This window comes from Salmo trutta, unplaced genomic scaffold, assembly GCF_901001165.1.
Source record: "Salmo trutta unplaced genomic scaffold, fSalTru1.1, whole genome shotgun sequence".
Lineage (NCBI taxonomy): Eukaryota > Metazoa > Chordata > Actinopteri > Salmoniformes > Salmonidae > Salmo > Salmo trutta.
This window is the reverse complement of record NW_021822750.1, coordinates 10001-35483: the sequence shown is the minus strand read 5'-3', so window position 1 is coordinate 35483 and position 25483 is coordinate 10001. Positions and strand designations below refer to the sequence as shown.

The 25483-nt window shown below is 42.5% G+C and overlaps 1 protein-coding gene across 1 annotated transcript in view; it reads right to left on the bottom strand.

The window, feature by feature from the left end:
- The window catches only part of LOC115184159 (E3 SUMO-protein ligase PIAS1), a gene marked incomplete at its 5' end in the record, with an annotated part of 34105 nt that extends 8881 nt beyond the window's left edge, over positions 1-25224 (bottom strand). The window contains 7 exons of the mRNA XM_029745160.1: positions 1131-1291; positions 1513-1586; positions 1872-1977; positions 2508-2642; positions 5544-5634; positions 23818-23865; positions 25065-25224. Coding sequence (XP_029601020.1) covers positions 1131-1291; positions 1513-1586; positions 1872-1977; positions 2508-2642; positions 5544-5634; positions 23818-23865; positions 25065-25224 — 775 coding nt within the window. The remainder of the gene's footprint in view (positions 1-1130; positions 1292-1512; positions 1587-1871; positions 1978-2507; positions 2643-5543; positions 5635-23817; positions 23866-25064) is intronic.
- Between the last annotated feature and the right edge of the window lie 259 nt (positions 25225-25483).

Sequence of the window (25483 nt, the reverse complement as noted above, 5' to 3'; positions counted from 1 at the left end):
AAGCAGACTGAACCTGGTTTTCCTCTAGGATTTTGCCTGTGTTTAGCGCGATTGAGTTTATTTTGTATCCTGAAATACTCCCCCAGTCCTTAACGATTACAAGCATACCCATAACATGATGCAGCCACCACTATGCTTGAAAATATGGAGAGTGGTAACTCAGTAATGTGTTGTATTGAATTTGCCCCAAACATAACACTTTGCATTCAGGACAAAAATATAATTGCTATGCAACATTGTTTGTATTATTACTTTAGTGCCGTGTTGCAAACAGGAACCATGTTTTGGAATATTTTTATTCTGTACAGACTTCCTTCATTTCACTCTGTCATTTAGGTTAGTATTGTGGTGTAACTACAATGTTGTTGATCCATCCTCAGTTTTCTCCTATCACAGCCATTAAAATCTGTAACTGTTTTAAAGTCACCATTGGCCTCATGGTGAAATCCCTGAGCGGTTTCCTTCCTCTCCGGCAACTGAGTTAGGAAGGACACCTGTATCTCTGTAGTGACTGGGTGTATTGATACACCCTCCAAAGTGTAATTACTAACTTTACACTGCTCAAAGGGATATTCAACGTCTGCTTTTTTATATTTTTTACCAATCTACCTATAGGTGCCCTTCTTTGCGAGGCATTGGAAAACTTCTCTAGTCTTTGTGGTTGAATCTGTGTTTGAAATTCACTGCTCAACTGAGGGACCTTACAGATAATTGTATGTGTGGAGTACAGAGATGAGGTAGTCATTCATGTTAAACACTATTATTGTACACAGAGTGAGTCCATGCAACTTATTATGTGACTTGTTAAGCACATTTTTACTCCTGAACTTATGTAGGCTTGTCATAACAAAAGGAGTTTTAATACTTACTGACTCAAGACATTTCAGCTTTTCATTTTTTATTAATTACTACAAATAAAAAAATACATACTTCCACTTTGACCTTACGGGGTATTGTGTGTAGGCCAGTGACAAACAATTGTAAATGTAATCCATTTTAAATTCAGGCTGTAACACAACAACATGTGGAATAAGTGAAGGGGCATGACTCCTTTCTGAAAGGCCTGTAGGACCACTATGTTCTGTATTAAATAGAGACACTAAGAGCTGGTACAGAGTTGTGGGTCTCACCCGTCAATGATGAGATGTTCGTAGGGGGCTTTCTTATCACAGACGGGACAAACCCAGGTGGGTTTCTTCTCATTCATCTGGATGTACAGCGTAGCGTCAAAACACTGCAGGTGGGAACACGTCAGCGCCCGGCATGGGATCATCAGACGCATCTTCCCCAGCTGCACACACACACACACACACACACACACACACACACACACACGCCACAGACATAGCAGTTAAGCGGTGATAGGGGTATTGAGACAAGTCGGGACACACACACACACACACACACACCACAGACATAGCAGTTAAGAGGTGATGGGGGTATTGAGACAAGTCGGGACACACACAGTAAAGTACAGTAATAGAGGTATTAAGACAGAGTGTGGGTGTTTACCGGACAGAGCAGCGACACACGCAGGCTGGTGGTGGCGATTTCACTGTCTGGATCTGCCGTTAGCTTCTCTTTGACTGCAGGGGGACAGAGAACAGCATGAAGAAGCAGCAGGGATCATGACCACCTATACAACACCTGCACAACCATCTACAGTAGATGAACACTTCACATGGAATATAGTACAGAGCTCCATGACAATACAGAACAAGGCTAGCGTGGTTTAAACAGGCCAGATCTAAATATGTAGCTAGATACATTTGTGTCATGGACCCGTTCAGTCAGATCCATAGATATACATTTAACCTAGCATGCTAACAGTGCTAACAGTGTAAATAGTGTGTCGTCCTGGCAACCCTTACTGAGTGCTCTGGAATGGTCTGGGTTCCTGATGCCTTTGGACCGTAGTCTCTGCAACAGTACTGTGGACGACTGCTGCTTGACCAGGTAAACCGCCATAGAGTAGCTCTGAAAACACAGAAGGTGCTGTAGGGTTGTTAAAATCACTCTCCTTTTCATCCAGATCACTGCACTTTTCTACGCACTTTTATTCATGTGTTTTTGCCCCATTGTTGTTATCAAACCAAACATTATTTATACAGCACGGTCACCAGGTGTACGGTGTTTCCTCCGACACATTGGTGCGGATGGCTTCCGGGTTAAGTGGGCATTGTGTCAAGAAGCAGTGCAGCTTGGTTGGGTTGTGTGTTTCGGAAGACGCACGGCTCTCGACCTTCGCCTCTCCCGAGTCCGTATGGGAGTTGCAACGATGAGACAAAATTAAATACCAATTGGATACCACGAAATTGGGGAGAAAAAGGGGCAATAATAATAAAAAATAATAAAAATATATATATTTTTAAGAAAAAATATTTAAAAAAAAAAATAATAATAATAAATAGGTCAGAAAGATATAAAACTAAACGTTTTCTAGAAATGTTTACAATTAAGATAGACAATAATCAAATGAAGAGAATTTTAAATGTATCATATCTTACCCTTCCAACCTCTGAGGTCCAAGACACCACGATGGTGTTGGGGACTGTGGTGGATAGTCTGACCACTGAGGTAATGTTGATGGGCCGGCTGGGGCGCTTTGGCTCCACGCCATTTTTCGTTGGAGGAAGATAGCCCTGAGAGAGAAAGAAAGAAAGAGAGAGAAAAGAGAGAGAGAAAGAAAGAGAAAGAGAGGTAGAGAGAGAGAGAGAGAGAGAGAGAGAGAGAGGTCACACTCCACATCTCAATCAACTGTTTACTGTCATTGAAGGTATGATTTGTGTGTAACTAGGAGTACTGTACAGTGTGTAACCAGGAGTACTGTACAGTGTGTAACCAGGAGTACTGTACAGTGTGTAACTAGGAGTACTGTACATACAGTGTGTAACTAGGAGTACTGTACATACAGTGTGTAACCAGGAGTACTGTACAGTGTGTAACTAGGAGTACTGTACAGTGTGTACCAGGAGTACTGTACAGTGTGTAACCAGGAGTACTGTACAGTGTGTAACCAGGAGTACTGTACAGTGTGTAACCAGGAGTACTGTACAGTGTGTAACCAGGAGTACTGTACAGTGTGTAACTAGGAGTACTGTACAGTGTGTAACTAGGAGTACTGTACAGTGTGTAACTAGGAGTACTCTACAGTGTGTAACCAGGAGTACTGTACAGTGTGTAACCAGGAGTACTGTACAGTGTGTAACCAGGAGTACTGTACAGTGTGTAACTAGGAGTACTGTACAGTGTGTAACCAGGAGTACTGTACAGTGTGTAACCAGGAGTACTGTACATACAGTGTGTAACCAGGAGTACTGTACATACAGTGTGTAACCAGGAGTACTGTACATACAGTGTGTAACCAGGAGTACTGTACAGTGTGTAACCAGGAGTACTGTACATACAGTGTGTAACCAGGAGTACTGTACAGTGTGTAACAAGGAGTACTGTACATACAGTGTGTAACCAGGAGTACTGTACAGTGTGTAACCAGGAGTACTGTACAGTGTGTAACCAGGAGTACTGTACAGTGTGTAACTAGGAGTACTGTACAGTGTGTAACTAGGAGTACTGTACAGTGTGTAACCAGGAGTACTGTACAGTGTGTAACCAGGAGTACTGTACAGTGTGTAACCAGGAGTACTGTACAGTGTGTAACCAGGAGTACTGTACAGTGTGTAACCAGGAGTACTGTACAGTGTGTAACCAGGAGTACTGTACAGTGTGTAACCAGGAGTACTCTACAGTGTGTAACCAGGAGTACTCTACAGTGTGTAACCAGGAGTACTCTACAGTGTGTAACCAGGAGTACTCTACAGTGTGTAACCAGGAGTACTCTACAGTGTGTAACCAGGAGTACTCTACAGTGTGTAACCAGGAGTACTCTACAGTGTGTAACCAGGAGTACTGTACAGTGTGTAACCAGGAGTACTGTACAGTGTGTAACTAGGAGTACTGTACAGTGTGTAACTAGGAGTACTGTACAGTGTGTAACCAGGAGTACTGTACAGTGTGTAACTAGGAGTACTGTACAGTGTGTAACTAGGAGTACTGTACAGTGTGTAACTAGGAGTACTGTACAGTGTGTAACCGGGAGTACTCTACAGTGTGTAACCGGGAGTACTGTACAGTGTGTAACTAGGAGTACTGTATATACAGTGTGTAACTAGGAGTACTGTACATAGTGTGTAACTAGGAGTACTGTACATAGTGTGTAACTAGGAGTACTGTACATACAGTGTGTAACTAGGAGTACTGTACATACAGTGTGTAACTAGGAGTACTGTACATACAGTGTGTAACTAGGAGTACTGTAGTGTGTAACCAGGAGTACTGTACAGTGTGTAACCAGGAGTACTGTACAGTGTGTAACCAGGAGTACTGTACAGTGTGTAACTAGGAGTACTGTACAGTGTGTAACTAGGAGTACTGTACAGTGTGTAACTAGGAGTACTGTACAGTGTGTAACTAGGAGTACTGTACAGTGTGTAACTAGGAGTACTGTACAGTGTGTAACCAGGAGTACTGTACAGTGTGTAACCAGGAGTACTGTACAGTGTGTAACTAGGAGTACTGTACAGTGTGTAACCAGGAGTACTGTACAGTGTGTAACCAGGAGTACTGTACAGTGTTTAACCGGGAGTACTGTACAGTGTTTAACCAGGAGTACTGTACAGTGTGTAACCGGGAGTACTGTACAGTGTGTAACCAGGAGTACTGTACAGTGTGTAACCGGGAGTACTGTACAGTGTGTAACTGGGAGTACTGTACAGTGTGTAACCGGGAGTACTGTACAGTGTGTAACTAGGAGTACTGTACAGTGTGTAACCAGGAGTACTGTACAGTGTGTAACCAGGAGTACTGTACAGTGTGTAACCAGGAGTACTGTACAGTGTGTAACCAGGAGTACTGTACAGTGTGTAACTAGGAGTACTGTACAGTGTGTAACTGGGAGTACTGTACAGTGTGTAACTAGGAGTACTGTACATACAGTGTGTAACTAGGAGTACTGTACATAGTGTGTAACTAGGAGTACTGTACATACAGTGTGTAACTAGGAGTACTGTACAGTGTGTAACTAGGAGTACTGTACAGTGTTTAACTAGGAGTACTGTACAGTGTGTAACTAGGAGTACTGTACATACAGTGTGTAACTAGGAGTACTGTACAGTGTGTAACTAGGAGTACTGTACATACAGTGTGTAACTAGGAGTACTGTACATACAGTGTGTAACTAGGAGTACTGTACAGTGTGTAACTAGGAGTACTGTACAGTGTGTAACTAGGAGTACTGTACAGTGTGTAACCAGGAGTACTGTACAGTGAGTAACTAGGAGTACTGTACATACAGTGTGTAACTAGGAGTACTGTACAGTGTGTAACTAGGAGTACTGTACAGTGTGTAACTAGGAGTACTGTACAGTGTGTAACTAGGAGTACTGTACAGTGTGTAACTAGGAGTACTGTACAGTGTGTAACTAGGAGTACTGTACAGTGTGTAACCAGGAGTACTGTACAGTGTGTGGAGTTGTGTTTCTTACCGGGAGGTTGCATGGCTTCCCGTTCACCTTCACACACAGATTGGGCGGAAAGTGGTCTTCCTGAGGACAACTCGTCTCAGAGAGACAAAACCTGCAGAAAGACAGACAGACAGACAGGACCATGTCAACCATAATGGGCAGAATGCAATGAAGACTGGCCATTAGATTATGGCCAGCTGATCTCTCGGTAAAGCATCAATACGTGCTAAATTCACCTGTACAGCTGATCTCAATTGCAACCAGCATTGCCCACCCCCTTGCCCCTCCCTAAGACAGACGTCAGGGTTATGTTTCCACCCTCTAACCCCTCCCTAAGACAGATGTCAGGGTTATGTTTCCACCCCCTAACCCCTCCCTAAGACAGACGTCAGGGTTATGTTTCCACCCCCTAACCCCTCCCTAAGACAGATGTCAGGGTTATGTTTCCACCCTCTAACCCCTCCCTAAGACAGATGTCAGGGTTATGTTTCCACCCTCTAACCCCTCCCTAAGACAGATGTCAGGGTTATGTTTCCACCCCCTAACCCCTCCCTAAGACAGATGTCAGGGTTATGTTTCCACCCCCTAACCCCTCCCTAAGACAGATGTCAGGCTTATGTTTCCACCCCCTAACCCCTCCCTAAGACAGATGTCAGGGTTATGTTTCCGCCCCCTAACCCCTCCCTAAGACAGATGTCACGGTTATGTTTCCGCCCCCTAACCCCTCCCTAAGACAGATGTCAGGGTTATGTTTCCGCCCCCTAACCCCTCCCTAAGACAGATGTCAGGGTTATGTTTCCGCCCCTAACCCCTCCCGAAGGCAGATGTAAGGGTTATGTTTCCATCTTAATTGCAACAAACATTTTCCAAAATAATTTCGCCTTCTGGTGGGAATTATCTTCGGAACATATTTGTATGACAATGAGCAAAAAATGTTTTTTTCTCCCCAATTTCGTGGAATCCAATTGGTAGTTAATCTTGTCTCATCGCTGCAACTCCCATACGGACTCGGGAGAGGCGAAGGTCGAGAGCCATGCGTCTTCCCGAAACACACAACCCAACCAAGCCACACTGCTTCTTGACACAATGCCCACTTAACCCGGAAGCCATCCGCACCAATGTGTCGGAGGAAACACCGTACACCTGGTGACCGTGTCAGCGTGCACTGCACCCGGCCCGCCACAGGAGTCACTAGTGCACGATGGGACAAGGACATCCCTGCCGGCCAAACCCTCCCCTAACCCGGACGATGCTGGGCCAATTGTGCGGCGCCCCATGGGTCTCCCGGTCTCGGCCGGCTGCGACAGAGCCTGGACTCAAACCCAGAATATCTAGTGGCACAGCTAGCCCTGTGATGCAGAGCCTTAGACCACAGCGCCACTCGGGAGGCCGGGCAATTTATCTATTTGACAATCATTCCGTACAACTGAAATAAGGTAATTCATCTCCTTGTTAACCACGGCAAATCTACTATGGCAATGTAGCCTACCGTATATGTTGTTTGAATGGAAAAATCCTGGTGTAGGATACACTTTTAGTTTCAAATTCATGAAAATTCATGAATTATTTTATTTGTCCTAATAAATAAAATTGTAATTTCTTATCAAGAGGTTCGAGGGTAAAATGATTAAACTGTAGGCTACAAAACATTTGAAAGTAAATTGCGATTGTATTGTATTTTGAATCAAATTCTATCATATTCTAATAAAGTTATTTAAAAGTTGAACAAAAGGACGTTCTAAACATGATTTGTTTGTGTTCGTGGTTCGGCTGGTAGTTAATAGTAACATGTCCTATGTTGTGTGGTTATATCAGAGAATTTCTTTCATTTGTGGAACAGCGTGAAAACCTTCAATAGCTCAACTTTATATGTTCTGATAGGACTACAAGGCCTGTTGTACTGAAAAACGATGTCTGAATTGGAAAGAAATGTGGTGTGGAGTCATTTCGTATTATTTGGAAGTCGTTATCTGAACCAAAGAAAAAGATAAAGTGCTTTGTTTTCTAATGATATTTAAATTGTGCTTCACACAGTTGCTGCAATCCATATCACTTTCATTTACAACCTGGTAATTCATTAACACTTGGTCTTCAATGGCCTAACTTCATTTTCACAGAAGATACATGAATACTTTGGCTTAGTAAATGTCTGTAATTAAACGTGTTAACTAAATCACTGTATTTGACATAGGCTACATTTCCAGTATAATAATTATATTTCAGTTGTAGGCTGTGTCATATTCTTTCATTTATGTTTTTCATATTTCCATTTTGTGGTTCCTAATAGGATGTTATGTCATTGGGGTGGGAGTAGTGAACAAACAATGATGATTTCCAATGCCATTTCCTCTGTCTAGTATAAAGCAAGGTAACAGCCATTTCCTGTCTAGTATAAAGCAAGGTAACAGCCATTTCCTCTGTCTAGTATAAAGCAAGGTAACAGCCATTTCCTCTGTCTAGTATAAAGCAAGGTAACAGCCATTTCCTCTGTCTAGTATAAAGCAAGGTAACAGCCATTTCCTCTGTCTAGTATAAAGCAAGGTAACAGCCATTTCCTGTCTAGTATAAAGCAAGGTAACAGCCATTTCCTCTGTCTAGTATAAAGCAAGGTAACAGCCATTTCCTCTGTCTAGTATAAAGCAAGGTAACAGCCATTTCCTCTGTCTAGTATAAAGCAAGGTAACAGCCATTCCTGCTAGTATAAGCAAGGTAACAGCCATTTCCTGTCTAGTATAAAGCAAGGTAACAGCCATTTCCTGTCTAGTATAAAGCAAGGTAACAGCCATTTCCTCTGTCTAGTATAAAGCAAGTACAGCCCCCCCTTAGCAGGTAACAGCCATTCCTCTGTCTAGTATAAAACAAGGTAACAGCCATTCCTCTGTCTAGTATAAAGCAAGGTAACAGCCATTTCCTCTGTCTAGTATAAAACAGGTAACAGCCATTTCCTCTGTCTAGTATAAAGCAAGGTAACAGCCATTTCCTCTGTCTAGTATAAAGCAAGGTAACAGCCATTTCCTCTGTCTAGTATAAAGCAATGGTAACAGCCATTTCCTCTGTCTAGTATAAGCATGGTAACAGCCATTTCCTCTGTCTAGTATAAGCATGGTAACAGCCATTTCCTCTGTCTAGTATAAAGCATGGTAAACAGCCATTTCCTCTGTCTAGTATAAAGCAAGGTAACAGCCATTTCCTCTGTCTAGTATAAAGCAAGGTAACAGCCATTTCCTCTGTCTAGTATAAAGCAAGGTAACAGCCATTTCCTCTGTCTAGTATAAAGCAAGGTAACAGCCATTTCCTCTGTCTAGTATAAAGCAAGGTAACAGCCATTTCCTCTGTCTAGTATAAAGCAAGGTAACAGCCATTTCCTCTGTCTAGTATAAAGCAAGGTAACAGCCATTTCCTCTGTCTAGTATAAAGCAAGGTAACAGCCATTCCTCTGTCTAGTATAAAGCAAGGTAACAGCCATTTCCTCTGTCTAGTATAAAGCATGGTAACAGCCATTTCCTCTGTCTAGTATAAAGCATGGTAACAGCCATTTCCTCTGTCTAGTATAAAGCATGGTAACAGCCATTTCCTCTGTCTAGTATAAAGCAAGGTAACAGCCATTTCCTCTGTCTAGTATAAAGCAAGGTAACAGCCATTTCCTCTGTCTAGTATAAAGCAAGGTAACAGCCATTTCCTCTGTCCTAGTATAAAGCAAGGTAACAGCCATTTCCTCTGTCTAGTATAAAGCAAGGTAACAGCCATTTCCTCTGTCTAGTATAAAGCAAGGTAACAGCCATTTCCTCTGTCTAGTATAAAGCAAGGTAACAGCCATTTCCTCTGTCTAGTATAAAGCAAGGTAACAGCCATTTCCTCTGTCTAGTATAAAGCAAGGTAAACGCCATTTCCTCTGTCTTAGTATAAAGCAAGGTAACAGCCATTTCCTCTGTCTAGTATAAAACAAGGTAACAGCCATTTCCTCTGTCTAGTATAAAGCAAGGTAACAGCCATTTCCTCTGTCTAGTTAAAGCAAGGTAACAGCCATTTCCTCTGTCTAGTATAAAGCAAGGTAACAGCCATTTCCTCTGTCTAGTATAAGCAAGGTAACAGCCATTTCCTCGTCTAGTATAAAGCATGGTAACAGCCATTTCCTCGGTCTAGTATAAAGCAAGGTAACAGCCATTCCTCTGTCTAGTATAAAGCATGGTAACAGCCATTTCCTCTGTCTCGTTATAAGCATTGGTAACAGCCATTTCCTCTGTCTAGTATAAAGCATGGTAACAGCCATTTCCTCTGTCTAGTATAAAGCAAGGTAACAGCCATTTCCTCTGTCTAGTATAAAGCAAGGTAACAGCCATTTCCTCTGTCTAGTATAAAGCAAGGTAACAGCCATTTCCTCTGTCTAGTATAAAGCAAGGTAACAGCCATTTCCTCTGTCTAGTATAAAGCAAGGTAACAGCCATTTCCTCTGTCTAGTATAAAGCAAGGTAACAGCCATTTCCTCTGTCTAGTATAAAGCAAGGTAACAGCCATTTCCTCTGTCTAGTATAAAGCAAGGTAACAGCATTTCCTCTGTCTAGTATAAAGCAAGGTAACAGCCATTTCCTCTGTCTAGTATAAAGCAAGTAACAGCCATTTCCTCTGTCTAGTATAAAGCAAGGTAACAGCCATTTCCTCTGTCTAGTATAAAGCAAGGTAACAGCCATTTCCTCTGTCTAGTATAAGCAAGGTAACAGCCATTTTCCTCTGTCTAGTATAAAGCAAGGTAACAGCCATTTCCTCTGTCTAGTATAAAGCATGGTAACAGCCATTTCCTCTGTCTAGTATAAAGCATGGTAACAGCCATTTCCTCTGTCTAGTATAAAGCAAGGTAACAGCCATTTCCTCTGTCTAGTATAAAAGCAAGGTAACAGCCATTTCCTCTGTCTAGTATAAAGCAGGTAACAGCCATTTCCTCTGTCTAGTATAAAGCAAGGTAACAGCCATTTCCTGTCTAGTATAAAGCAAGGTAACAGCCATTTCCTCTGTCTAGTATAAAGCAAGGTAACAGCCATTTCCTGTCTAGTATAAAGCAAGGTAACAGCCATTTCCTCTGTCTAGTATAAAGCAAGGTAACAGCCATTTCCTCTGTCTAGTATAAAGCAAGGTAACAGCCATTTCCTCTGTCTAGTATAAAGCAAGGTAACAGCCATTTCCTCTGTCTAGTATAAAGCAAGGTAACAGCCATTTCCTCTGTCTAGTATAAAGCGTAAGGTAACAGCCATTTCCTCTGTCGAGTATAAAGCAAGGTAACAGCCATTTCCTCTGTCTAGTATAAAGCATGGTAACAGCCATTTCCTCTGTCTAGTATAAAGCAAGGTAACAGCCATTTCCTCTGTCTAGTATAAAGCAGGTAACAGCCATTTCCTCTGTCTAGTATAAAGCAAGGTAACAGCCATTTCCTCTGTCTAGTATAAAGCAAGGTAACAGCCATTTCCTCTGTCTAGTATAAAGCAAGGTAACAGCCATTTCTCTGTCTAGTATAAGCAAGGTAACAGCCATTTCCTCTGTCTAGTATAAAAGCAAGGTAACAGCCATTTCCTCTGTCTAGTATAAAGCAAGGTAACAGCCATTTCCTCTGTCTAGTATAAAGCATGGTAACAGCCATTTCCTCTGTCTAGTATAAAGCAAGGTAACAGCCATTTCCTCTGTCTAGTATAAAGCAAGGTAACAGCCATTTCCTCTGTCTAGTATAAAGCATGGTAACAGCCATTTCCTCTGTCTAGTATAAAGCAAGGTACACCATGCCTCTGGCTATAAAAGCATGTACAGCCATTTCTCTGTCTAGTATAAAGCATGGTAACAGCCATTTCCTCTGTCTAGTATAAAGCAAGGTAACAAGCCAGTTTCCTCTGTCTAGTATAAAGCATGGTAACAGCCATTTCCTCTGTCGAGTATAAAGCAAGGTAACAGCCATTTCCTCTGTCTAGTATAAAGCAAGGTACAGCCATTTCCTCTGTCCTAGTATAAAGCAAGGTAACAGCCAGTTCCTCTGTCTAGCTCCCGACTGGGGTTCCATATAAAGCAAGGGTAACAGCCATTTCCTCTGTCTAGTATAAAGCATGGTAACAGCCATTTCCTCTGTCCTAGTATAAAGCAAGGGTAACAGCCATTTCCTCTGTCTAGTATAAAGCAGGTAACAGCCATTTCCTCTGTCTAGTATAAAGCATGGTAACAGCCATTTCCTCTGTCCTAGTATAAAGCAAGGGTAACAGCCATTTCCTCTGTCTAGATAAAGCATGGTAACAGCCATTTCCTCTGTCGAGTATAAAGCAAGGTAACAGCCATTTCCTCTGTCTAGTATAAGCAAGGTAACAGCCATTTCCTCTGTCTAGTATAAAGCAAGGTAACAGCCATTTCCTCTGTCTAGTATAAAGCAAGGTAACAGCCATTTCCTCTGTCGAGTATAAAGCAAGGTAACAGCCATTTCCTCTGTCTAGTATAAAGCAAGGTAACAGCCATTTCCTCTGTCTAGTATAAAGCAAGGTAACAGCCATTTCCTCTGTCTAGTATAAAGCATGGTAACAGCCATTTCCTCTGTCTAGTATAAAGCATGGTAACAGCCATTTCCTCTGTCTAGTATAAAGCATGGTAACAGCCATTTCCTCTGTCTAGTATAAAGCATGGTAACAGCCATTTCCTCTGTCTAGTATAAAGCAAGGTAACAGCCATTTCCTCTGTCGAGTATAAAGCAAGGTAACAGCCATTTCCTCTGTCGAGTATAAAGCAAGGTAACAGCCATTTCCTCTGTCGAGTATAACTTCTCGTCTAGTATAAAGCATGGTAACAGCCATTTCCTCTGTCTAGTATAAAGCAAGGTAACAGCCATTTCCTCTGTCTAGTATAAAGCAAGGTAACAGCCATTTCCTCTGTCTAGTATAAAGCAAGGTACAGCCATTTCCTCTGTCTAGTATAAAGCAAGGTAACAGCCATTTCCTCTTTCTAGTATAAAGCAAGGTAACAGCCATTTCCTCTGTCTAGTATAAAGCATGGTAACTGCCATTTCCTCTGTCTAGTATAAAGCATGGTAACAGCCATTTCCTCTGTCTAGTATAAAGCATGGTAACAGCCATTTCCTCTGTCTAGTATAAAGCAAGGTAACAGCCATTTCCTCTGTCTAGTATAAAGCATGGTAACAGCCATTTCCTCTGTCTAGTATAAAGCATGGTAACAGCCATTTCCTCTGTCTAGTATAAAGCAAGGTAACAGCCATTTCCTCTGTCTAGTATAAAGCAAGGTAACAGCCATTTCCTCTGTCTAGTATAAAGCAAGGTAACAGCCATTTCCTCTGTCTAGTATAAAGCATGGTAACAGCCATTTCCTCTGTCTAGTATAAAGCAAGGTAACAGCCATTTCCTCTGTCTAGTATAAAGCAAGGTAACAGCCATTTCCTCTGTCTAGTATAAAGCAAGGTAAAAGCCATTTCCTCTGTCTAGTATAAAGCAAGGTAACAGCCATTTCCTCTGTCTAGTATAAAGCATGGTAACAGCCATTTCCTCTGTCTAGTATAAAGCAAGGTAACAGCCATTTCCTCTGTCTAGTATAAAGCAAGGTAACAGCCATTTCCTCTGTCTAGTATAAAGCAGGTAACAGCCATTTCCTCTGTCGAGTATAAAGCAAGGTAACAGCCATTTCCTCTGTCTAGTATAAAGCAAGGTAACAGCCATTTCCTCTGTCTAGTATAAAGCAAGGTAACAGCCATTTCCTCTGTCTAGTATTAAAGCAAGGTAACAGCCATTTCCTCTGTCTAGTATAAAGCATGGTAACAGCCATTTCTCTGTCTAGTATAAAGCAAGGTAACAGCCATTTCCTCTGTCTAGTATAAAGCAAGGTAACAGCCATTTCCTCTGTCTAGTATAAAGCATGGTAACAGCCATTTCCTCTGTCTAGTATAAAGCAAGGTAACAGCCATTTCCTCTGTCTAGTATAAAGCATGGTAACAGCCATTTCCTCTGTCGAGTATAAAGCAAGGTAACAGCCATTTCCTCTGTCTAGTATAAAGCAAGGTAACAGCCATTTCCTCTGTCTAGTATAAAGCAAGGTAACAGCCATTTCCTCTGTCTAGTATAAAGCAAGGTAACAGCCATTTCCTCTGTCGAGTATAAAGCAAGGTAACAGCCATTTCCTCTGTCTAGTATAAAGCAAGGTAACAGCCATTTCCTCTGTCTAGTATAAAGCAAGGTAACAGCCATTTCCTCTGTCTAGTATAAAGCATGGTAACAGCCATTTCCTCTGTCTAGTATAAAGCATGGTAACAGCCATTTCCTCTGTCTAGTATAAAGCATGGTAACAGCCATTTCCTCTGTCTAGTATAAAGCATGGTAACAGCCATTTCCTCTGTCTAGTATAAAGCAAGGTAACAGCCATTTCCTCTGTCGAGTATAAAGCAAGGTAACAGCCATTTCCTCTGTCGAGTATAAAGCAAGGTAACAGCCATTTCCTCTGTCGAGTATAAAGCATGGTAACAGCCATTTCCTCTGTCTAGTATAAAGCAAGGTAACAGCCATTTCCTCTGTCTAGTATAAAGCAAGGTAACAGCCATTTCCTCTGTCTAGTATAAAGCAAGGTAACAGCCATTTCCTCTGTCTAGTATAAAGCAAGGTAACAGCCATTTCCTCTGTCTAGTATAAAGCAAGGGTAACAGCCATTCCTCTGTCTAGTATAAAGCAAGGTAACAGCCATTTCCTCTGTCTAGTATAAAGCATGGTAACTGCCATTTCCTCTGTCTAGTATAAAGCATGGTAACAGCCATTTCCTCTGTCTAGTATAAAGCATGGTAACAGCCATTTCCTCTGTCTAGTATAAAGCAAGGTAACAGCCATTTCCTCTGTCTAGTATAAAGCATGGTAACAGCCATTTCCTCTGTCTAGTATAAAGCATGGTAACAGCCATTCCTCTGTCTAGTATAAAGCAGGTAACAGCCATTTTCCTCTGTCTAGTATAAAGCAAGGTAACAGCCATTTCCTCTGTCTAGTATAAAGCAAGGTAACAGCCATTTCCTCTGTCTAGGATAAAGCATGGTAACAGCATTTCCTCTGTCTAGTATAAGCAAGGTAACAGCCATTTCCTCTGTCTAGTATAAAGCAAGGTAACAGCCATTTCCTCTGTCTAGTATAAAGCAAGGTAAAGCCATTTCTCTGTCTAGTATAAAGCAAGGTAACAGCCATTCCTCTGTAACCTCCCTGTCTAGTATAAAGCAATGGTAACAGCCATTTCCTCTGTCTAGTATAAAGCAAAGGTAACAGCCATTTCCTCTGTCTAGTATAAAGCAGGTAACAGCCATTTCCTCTGTCTAGTATAAAGCAAGGTAACAGCCATTTCCTCTGTCTAGTATAAAGCAAGGTAACAGCCATTTCCTCTGTCTAGTATAAAGCAAGGTAACAGCCATTTCCTCTGTCTAGTATAAAGCATGGTAACAGCCATTTCCTCTGTCTAGTATTAAAGCAAGGTAACAGCCATTTCCTCTGTCTAGTATAAAGCACGGTAACAGCCATTCCTCTGTCTAGTATAAAGCATGGTAACAGCCATTTCCTCTGTCTAGTATAAACGCAAGGTAACAGCCATTTCCTATGTCTAGTATAAAGCAAGGTAACAGCCATTTCCTCTGTCTAGTATAAAGCAAGGTAACAGCCATTTCCTCTGTCTAGTATAAGCAAGGTAACAGCCATTTCCTCTGTCTAGTATAAAGCATGGTACCAGCCATTTCCTCTGTCTAGTATAAAGCAAGGTAACAGCCATTCCTCTGTCTAGCCTAAGGTAACAGCCATTTTCCTCTGCTAGAGTAAAGCAAGGTAACAGCATTTCCTCTGTCGAGTTATAAAGCAAGGTAACAGCCATTTCCTCTGTCGAGTATAAAGCATGGTACAGCCCATTTCCTCTGTCTAGTATAAAGCAAGGTAACAGCCATTTCCTCTGTCTAGTATAAAGCAAGGTAACAGCCATTTCCTCTGTCTAGTATAAGCAAGGTAACAGCCATTTCCTCTGTCTAGTATAAAGCAAGGTAACAGCCATTTCCTCTGTCTAGTATAAAGCATGGGTAACCAGCCATTTCCTCTGTCTAGTATAAAGCAGGTAACAGCCATTTCCTCTGTCTAGTATAAAGCACTGGTAACAGCCATTTCCTCTGTCTAGTATAAAGCATGGTAACAGCCATTTCTCTGTCTAGTATAAAGCAAGGTAACAGCCATTTCCTCTGTCTAGTATAAAGCATGGTAACAGCCATTTCCTCTGTCTAGTATAAAGCAAGGTAACAGCCATTTCCTCTGTCTAGTATAAAGCAAGGTAACAGCATTTCCTCTGTCTAGTATAAAGCAAGGTAACAGCCATTTCCTCTGTCGAGTATAAAGCAAGGTAACAGCCATTTCCTCTGTCGAGTATAAGCAAGGTAACAGCCATTTCCTCTGTCTAGTATAAGCAAGGTAACAGCCATTTCCTCTGTCTAGTATAAAGCATAGGTAACAGCCATTTCCTCTGTCTAGTATAAAGCATGGTAACAGCATTTCCTCTGTCTAGTATAAAGCATGGTAACAGCCATTTCCTCTGTCTAGTATAAAGCATGGTAAAGCCATTTCCTCTGTCTAGTATAAAGCAATGGTAACAGCCCTTTCCTCTGTCTAGTATAAGCAAGGTAACAGCCATTTCCTCTGTCGAGTTATAAAGCAAGGTAACAGCCATTTCCTCTGTCTAGTATAAAGCATGGTACCAGCCATTTCCTCTGTTAGTATAAGCAAGGGTAACAGCCATTTCCTCTGTCTAGTATAAAGCAAGGTAACAGCCATTTCCTCTGTCTAGTATAAAGCAAGGTAACAGCCATTTCCTCTGTCTAGTATAAAGCAAGGTAACAGCCATTTCCTCTGTCTAGTATAAAGCAAGGGTAACAGCCTAGTTCCATCTGTCTAGTATAAAGCAAGGTAACAGCCATTTCCTCTGTCTAGTATAAAGCAAGTAACAGCCATTTCCTCTGTCTAGTATAAAGCAAGGGTAACAGCCATGTTCCTCTGTCTAGTATAAAGCAAGGTAACAGCCATTTCCTCTGTCTAGTATAAGCAAGGTAACAGCCATTTCCTCTGTCTAGTATAAAGCAGGTACAGCCATTTCCTCTGTCTAGTATAAAGCATGGTAACAGCCATTTCCTCTGTCTAGTATAAAGCATGGTACAGCCATTTCCTCTGTCTAGTATAAAGCAAGGTAACAGCCATTTCCTCTGTCAGTAATAAAAGCAATGGGTAACAGCCATTTCCTCCTGTCTAGTATAAAGCAAGGTAACGCCATTTCCTCTGTCTAGTATAAAGCAAGGTAACAGCCATTCCTCTGTCTAGTATAAAGCATGGTAACAGCCATTTCCTCTGTCTAGTATAAAGCAGGTAACAGCCATTTCCTCTGTCTAGTATAAAGCAAGGTAACAGCCTTTCCTCTGTCTAGTATAAAGCAAGGTAACAGCCATTTCCTCTGTCTAGTATAAAGCATGGTAACAGCCATTTCCTCTGTCTAGTATAAGCAAGGTAACAGCCATTTCCTCTGTCTAGTATAAAGCAAGGTAACAGCCATTTCCTCTGTCTAGTATAAAGCAGGTAACAGCCATTTCCTCTGTCTAGTATAAAGCAAGGTAACAGCCATTTCCTCTGTCTAGTATAAAGCAAGGTAACAGCCATTTCCTCTGTCTAGTATAAATGGTAACAGCCATTTCCTCTGTCTAGTATAAAGCATGGTAACAGCCATTCCTCTGTCTAGTATAAAGCATGGTAACAGCCATTTCCTCTGTCTAGTATAAGCAAGGTAACAGCCATTTCCTCTGTCGAGTATAAGGCATGGTAACAGCCATTTACTCTGTCTAGTATAAAGCATGGTAACAGCCATTTCCTCTGTCTAGTATAAAGCAAGGTAACAGCCATTTCCTCTGTCTAGTATAAAGCAGGTAACAGCATTTCCTCTGTCTAGTATAAAGCAAGGTAACAGCCATTTCCTCTGTCCTAGTATAAGCAAGGTAACAGCCATTTCCTATGTCTAGTATAAAGCAGGTAACAGCCATTTCCTCTGTCTAGTATAAAGCAAGGTAACAGCCATTCCTCTGTCTAGTATAAGCATGTAACAGCCATTTCCTCTGTCTAGTATAAAGCATGGTAACAGCCATTTCCTCTGTCTAGTATAAAGCATGGTAACAGCCATTTCCTCTGTCTAAGTATAAAGCAAGGTAACAGCCATTTCCGCTTCTAGTATAGAAGCAAGGTAACAGCCATTTCCTCTGTCTAGTATAAAGCATGGTAACAGCCATTTCATCTGTCTAGTATAAGCAAGGTAACAGCCATTTCCTCTGTCTAGTATAAAGCAAGGTAACAGCCATTTCCTCTGTCTAGTTAAAGCAAGGTAACAGCCATTTCCTCTGTCTAGTATAAAGCATCTGTAATACATGCCCAGCTTCCTCTGTCTAGTATAATAAGCAGGTAGTAACAGCCATTTCTCTGTCTAGTATAAGCAAGGTAACAGCCATTTCCTATGTCTAGTTATAAGCAAGGTAACAGCCATTTCCTCTGTCTAGTATAAGCATGGTAACAGCCATTTCCTCTGTCTAGTATTATTAAAGCAAGGTAACAGCCCATTTCCTCTTTCTAGTATAAAGCAAGGTTAACAGCCATTTTCTCTGCTCTAGTATAAAGCAAGGTAACAGCCATTTCCTCTGTCTAGTATAAAGCAACTGGGTAACAGCCATTCTCTGTCTAGTATATAAGCAAGGTAACAGCCCATTTCCTCTGTCTTCTAGTATAAAGCATTGGTAATTAACAGCCATTTCCTCTGTCTAGTATAAAGCATGGTAACCAGCCATTTCCTCTGTCTAGTATAAGCATGGTAACAGCCATTTCCTTCTGTCTAGTATAAAGCAAGGTGTGGTAAAAGCCATTCCTCTGTTTCTACTATTAAAGGCTAACAGCCATTCTCTGTCTAGTATAAAGCATGTAACAGCCATTTCCTCTGTCTAGTATAAAGCAATGGTAACAGCCATTTCCTCTGTCTAGTATAAAGCAAGGTAACAGCCATTTCCTCTGTCTAGTATAAAGAAGGTAACAGCCATTTCCTCTGTCTAGTATAAAGCAAGGTAACAGCCATTCCTCTGTCTAGTATAAAGCAAGGTAACAGCCATTTCCTCTGTCTAGTATAAAGCAAGGGTAACAGCCATTTCCTCTGTCTAGTATAAAGCAAGGTAACAGCCATTTCCTCTGTCTAGTATAAGCAATGGTAACAGCCATTTCCTCTGTCTAGTATAAAGCAAGTAACAGCCATTTCCTCTGTCTAGTATAAAGCAAGGTAACAGCCATTTCCTCTGTCTAGTATAAAGCAAGGTAAACAGCCATTTACTCTGTCTAGTATAACAGAATGGTAACAGCCCATTTCCTCTGTCTAGTATAAAGCAAGGGTAACAGCCATTTCCTCTGTCTAGTATAAAAGCAAGGTGGTAACAGCCATTTCCTCTGTCTAGTATAAAGCAAGGTAACAGCCATTTCCTCTGTCTAGTATAAAGCAAGGTAACAGCCATTTCCTCTGTCTAGTATAAAGCATGGTAACAGCCATTTCCTCTGTCTAGTATAAAGCAAGGTAACAGCCATTTCCTCTGTCTAGTATAAAGCAAGGTAACAGCCATTTCCTCTGTCTAGTATAAAGCAGGTAACAGCCATTTCCTCTGTCTAGTATAAAGCATGGTAACAGCCATTTCCTCTGTCTAGTATAAAGCAAGGTAACAGCCATTTCCTCTGTCTAGTATAAAGCAAGGTAACAGCCATTTCCTCTGTCTAGTATAAAGCAAGGTAACAGCCATTTCCTCTGTCTAGTATAAAGCAAGGTAACAGCCATTTCCTCTGTCTAGTATAAGCAAGGTAACAGCCATTTCCTCTGTCTAGTATAAAGCATGGTAACAGCCATTTCCTCTGTCTAGTATAAAGCAATGGTAACAGCCATTTCCTCTGTCTAGTATAAAGCAAGGTAACAGCCATTTCCTCTGTCTAGTATAAAGCAAGGTAACAGCCATTTCCTCTGTCTAGTATAAAGCAAGGTAACAGCCATTTCCTCTGTCTAGTATAAGCAAGGTAACAGCCATTTCCTCTGTCTAGTATAAAGCAAGGTAACAGCCATTTCCTCTGTCTAGTATAAAGCAAGGTAACAGCCATTTCCTCTGTCTAGTATAAGCAGGTAACAGCCATTTCCTCTGTCTAGTATAAAGCAAGGTAACAGCCCATTTCCTCTGTCTAGTATAAAGCAAGGTAACAGCCATTTCCTCTGTCTAGTATAAAGCAAGGTAACAGCCATTTCCTCTGTCTAGTATAAAGCAAGGTAACAGCCATTTCCTCTGTCTAGTATAACAAGGTACAGCCATTTCCTCTGTCTAGTATAAAGCAAGGTAACAGCCATTTCCTCTGTCTAGTATAAAAGCAAGGTAACAGCCTTTCCTCTGTCTAGTATAAAGCATGGTAACAGCCATTTCCTTGTCTAGTATAAAGCATGGTAACAGCCATTCCTCTGTCTAGTATAAAGCAGAGGTAACAGCCATTTCCTCTGTCTAGTATAAAGCATGGTAACAGCCATTTCCTCTGTTCTAGTATAAAGCAGGTGGTAACAGCCATTTCCTCTGTCTAGTATAAAGCAATGGTAACAGCCATTTCCTCTGTCTAGTATAAAGCAATGTAACAGCCATTTCCTCTGTCTAGTTAGCAGGTAACAAGACCATTTCCTCTGTCTAGTATAAAGCATGGTAACAGCCATTTCCTCTGTCTAGTATAAAAGCAGGTAACAGCCATTTCCTCTGTCTAGTATATAAGCATGGTAACAGCCATTTCCTCTGTCTAGTATAAAGCAAGGTAACAGCCATTTCCTCTGTCTAGTATAAAGCAAGGTAACAGCCATTTCCTCTGTCTAGTATAAAGCATGGTAACAGCCATTTCCTCTGTCTAGTATAAAGCAAGGTAACAGCCATTTCCTCTGTCTAGTATAAAGCATGGTAACAGCCATTTCCTCTGTCTAGTATAAAGCAAGGTAACAGCCATTTCCTCTGTCTAGTATAAAGCCAGGTAACAGCCATTTCCTCTGTCTAGTATAACGCAAGGTAACAGCCATTTCCTCTGTCTAGTATAAAGCAATGGTAACAGCCATTTCCTCTGTCTAGTATAAGCAAGGTAACAGCCATTTCCTCTGTCTAGTATAACGCATGGTAACAGCCATTTCCTCTGTCTAGTATAAAGCCAGGTACAGCCATTTCCTCTGTCTAGTATAAAGCATGGTAACAGCCATTTCCTCTGTCTAGTATAAAGCAAGGTAACAGCCATTTCCTCTGTCTAGTATAAAGCAAGGTAACAGCCATTTCCTCTGTCTAGTATAAAGCATAGGTAACAGCCATTTCCTCGTCTAACAGCCATTTCTCTGTCTAGTATAAAGCAATGGTAACAGCCATTTCCTCTGTCTAGTATAAAGCATGGTAACAGCCATTTCCTCTGTCTAGTATAAAGCAAGGTAACAGCCATTTCCTCTGTTAGTATAAAGCAAGGGTAACAGCCATTTCCTCTGTCTAGTATAAAGCAAGGTAACAGCCAATTTCCTCTGTCTAGTATAAAGCAAGGTAACAGCCATTTCCTCTGTCTAGTATAAAGCAAGGTAACAGCCATTTCCTCTGTCTAGTATAAAGCAAGGTAACAGCCATTTCCTCTGTCTAGTATAAAGCAAGGTAACAGCCATTTCCTCTGTCTAGTATAAAGCAAGGTAACAGCCATTTCCTCTGTCTAGTATAAAGCAAGGGTAACAGCCATTTCCTCTGTCTAGTATTAAAGCAAGGTAACAGCCATTTCCTCTGTCTAGTATAAAGCAAGGGTAACAGCCATTTCCTCTGTCTAGTATAAAGCAAGGTAACAGCCATTTCCTATGTCTAGTATAAGCCAAGGGTAACAGCCATTTCCTCTGTCTAGTATAAAGCAAGGGGTAACAGCCATTTCCTCTGTCTAGTATAAGCAATGGGTAACAGCCATTTCCTCTGTCTAGTATAAAGCAAGGTAACAGCCATTTCCTCTGTCTAGTATAAAGCAAGGTAACAGCCATTTCCTCTGTCTAGTATAAAGCATGGTAACAGCCATTTCCTCTGTCTAGTATAAAGCAAGGTAACAGCCATTTCCTCTGTCTAGTATAAAGCAAGGTAACAGCCATTTCCTCTGTCTAGTATAAAGCAAGGTAACAGCCATTTCCTCTGTCGAGTATAAAGCATGGTAACAGCCATTTCCTCTGTCTAGTATAAAGCAAGGTAACAGCCATTTCCTCTGTCTAGTATAAAGCAAGGTAACAGCCATTTCCTCTGTCTAGTATAAAGCATGGTAACAGCCATTTCCTCTGTCGAGTATAAAGCATGGTAACAGCCATTTCCTCTGTCTAGTATAACGCAAGGTATATTGATCAGGATATATATTGATCAGGACCTACATAGTGGGAGGATATATTGATCAGGACCTAAATAGTGGGAGGATATATTGGTCAGGATATATATTGATCAGGACCTACATAGTGGGAGGATATATTGGTCAGGACCTACATAGTGGGAGGATATATTGGTCAGGATATATATTGATCAGGATCTACATAGTGGGAGGATATATTGGTCAGGATATATATTGATCAGGATATACACTGCTCAAAAAAATAAAGGGAACACTAAAACAACACATCCTAGATCTGAATGAATGAAATAATCTTATTAAATACTTTTTTCTCTACATAGTTGAATGTGCTGACAACAAAACCACAAAAAGAATCAATGGAAATCCAATTGATCAACCCATGGAGGTCTGGATTTGGAGTTACACAAAATTAAAGTGGAAAACCAACTACAGGCTGATCCAACTTTGATGTAATGTCCTTAAAACAAGTCAAAATGAGGCTCAGTAGTGTGTGTGGCCTCCACGTGCCTGTATGACCTCCCTACAATGCCTGGGCATGCTCCTGATGAGGTGGCTGATGGTCTCCTGAGGGATCTCCTCCCAGACCTGGACTAAAGCATCCGCCAACTCCTGGACAGTCTGTGGTGCAACGTGGCGTTGGTGGATGGAGCGAGACATGATGTCCCAGATGTGCTCAATTGGATTCAGGTCTGGGGAACGGGCGGGCCAGTCCATAGCATCAATGCCTTCCTCTTGCAGGAACTGCTGACACACTCCAGCCACATGAGGTCTAGCATTGTCTTGCATTAGGAGGAACCCAGGGCCAACCGCACCAGCATATGGTCTCACAAGGGGTCTGAGGATCTCATCTCGGTACCTAATGGCAGTCAGGCTACCTCTGGCGAGCACATGGAGGGCTGTGCGGCCCCCCAAAGAAATGCCACCCCACACCATGACTGACCCACCGCCAAACCGGTCATGCTGGAGGATGTTGCAGGCAGCAGAACGTTCTCCACGGCGTCTCCAGACTCTGTCACATCTGTCACGTGCTCAGTGTGAACCTGCTTTCATCTGTGAAGAGCACAGGGCGCCAGTGGCGAATTTGCCAATCTTGGTGTTCTCTGGCAAATGCCAAACGTCCTGCACGGTGTTGGGCTGTAAGCACAACCCCCACCTGTGGACGTCGGGCCCTCATACCACCCTCATGGAGTCTGTTTCTGACTGTTTGAGCAGACACATGCACATTTGTGGCCTGCTGGAGGTCATTTTGCAGGGCTCTGGCAGTGCTCCTCCTGCTCCTCCTTGCACAAAGGCGGAGGTAGCGGTACCTGCTGCTGGGTTGTTGCCCTCCTACGGCCTCCTCCACGTCTCCTGATGTACTGGCCTGTCTCCTGGTAGCGCCTCCATGCTCTGGACACTACGCTGACAGACACAGCAAACCTTCTTGCCACAGCTCGCATTGATGTGCCATCCTGGATGAGCTGCACTACCTGAGCCACTTGTGTGGGTTGTAGACTCCGTCTCATGCTACCACTAGAGTGAAAGCACCGCCAGCATTCAAAAGTGACCAAAACATCAGCCAGGAAGCATAGGAACTGAGAAGTGGTCTGTGGTCACCACCTGCAGAACCACTCCTTTATTGGGGGTGTCTTGCTAATTGCCTATAATTTCCACCTGTTGTCTATTCCATTTCCACAACAGCATGTGAAATGTATTGTCAATCAGTGTTGCTTCCTAAGTGGACAGTTTGATTTCACAGAAGTGTGATTGACTTGGAGTTACATTGTGTTGTTTAAGTGTTCCCTTTATTTTTTTGAGCAGTGTATATTGATCAGGACCTACTAGCAGTAGAACAATGAGCTCTATCAACTTACCGTAACTGAACTTGTACTGTGAAGTCACATTTGGTCCCCGAGATGTCCCTGAAAAACACAAGACGGACATTTAGGCTACCCAATGGAATCTGGAGTATTAATACAACATGGTAGGGTGCATGGTAGTATAGGGTAAATGGTAGTATAGGGTACATGGTAGTATAGGGTACATGGTAGTATAGGGTACATGGTAGAATAGGGTACATGGTAGGGTAGAGGGTAGGTAAGGTACGTTGGTAGGTAGGGTACGTTGGTAGTATAGGGTACATGGTAGGGTAGACGGTAGGTAGAATAAGTTGGTAGGGTGATGGTAGTATAGAGTACATGGTAGGGTACATGGTAGTATAGGGTACATTGTAGGGTAGAGGGTAGGTAGGGTACATGGTAGTATAGGGTACATGGTAGGATAGAGGGTAGGAAGGGTACGTTGGTAGTATAGGGTACATGGTAGGGTAGAGGTTGGTATAGGGTACATGGTAGGATAGAGGGTAGTGAGGGTACGTTGGTAGCATAGGGTCCATGGTAGTATAGGGTACATGGTAGGATAGAGGGCAGGGGGGGGGTATGGTGGTAGGGTAGAGGGTAGGCAGGGTACATGGTAGGGTAGAGGGTAGGCTGGGTACATGGTAGTACAGGGTACATGGTAGGGTAGAGGGTAGGCAGGGTACGTTGGTAGGGTACATGGTAATATAGGGTACATGGTAGGGTACATGGTTGTACAGGGTACATGGTAGGGTTGAGGGTAGTATAGGGTACATGGTAGGGTAGAGAGTAGGCAGGGTACGTTGTAATACAGGGTACATGGTAGTATAGGGTACATGGTAGAGTAGAGAGTAGTATAGGGTACATGGTAGGATAGAGGGTAGGCAGGGTACGTTGGTAGAGTAGAGCATAGGCAGGGTACATGGTAGGGTAGAGGGTAGGCAGGGTACATGGTAGGGTAGAGCGTAGGCAGGGTACATGGTAGGGTAGAGCGTAGGCAGGGTACATGGTAGGGTAGAGGGTAGGCAGGGTATATGGTAGGGTAGAGGGTAGGCAGGGTACATGGTAGGGTAGAGCGTAGGCAGGGTACATGGTAGGGTAGAGGGTAGGCAGGGTACGTTGGTAGGGTAGAGGGTAGGCAGGGTACATGGTAGGGTAGAGGGTAGGCAGGGTACGTTGGTAGGGTAGAGAGTAGGCAGGGTACGTTGGTAGGGTAGAGGGTAGGGAGGGTACATGGTAGGGTAGAGGGTTTGAGTGTCTCTTACATTGAGCTGCTAATCTGTTGGACTTGCTGCGGCGTTAGTGCGAACGCAAAACACGTTTCCTGAAACCGCTGGCTGTTGTCCGACGCTGCAGAAAGAGAGAGCGAGACAGAGAGCGAGAGTGAGAGACACAGAAAACGAGACAGAAACACAGAGAGACACAGAGAGCGAGACGGAGACAGAGAGAGCGAGAGAGAGAGACACCGAGAAAGACACAGAGAGAGACACAGAGAGAGACACAGAGAGCGAGACAGAGAGCGAGACAGAGAGCGAGACAGAGAGCGAGACAGAGAGCGAGACAGAGAGCGAGACAGAGAGCGAGACAGAGAGCGAGACAGAGAGCGAGAGAGAGAGAGAGAGCAAGAGAGCGCGAGAGAGAGAGCGAGAGAGTGGGACGGAGACAGAGTCACAGAGAGAGACAG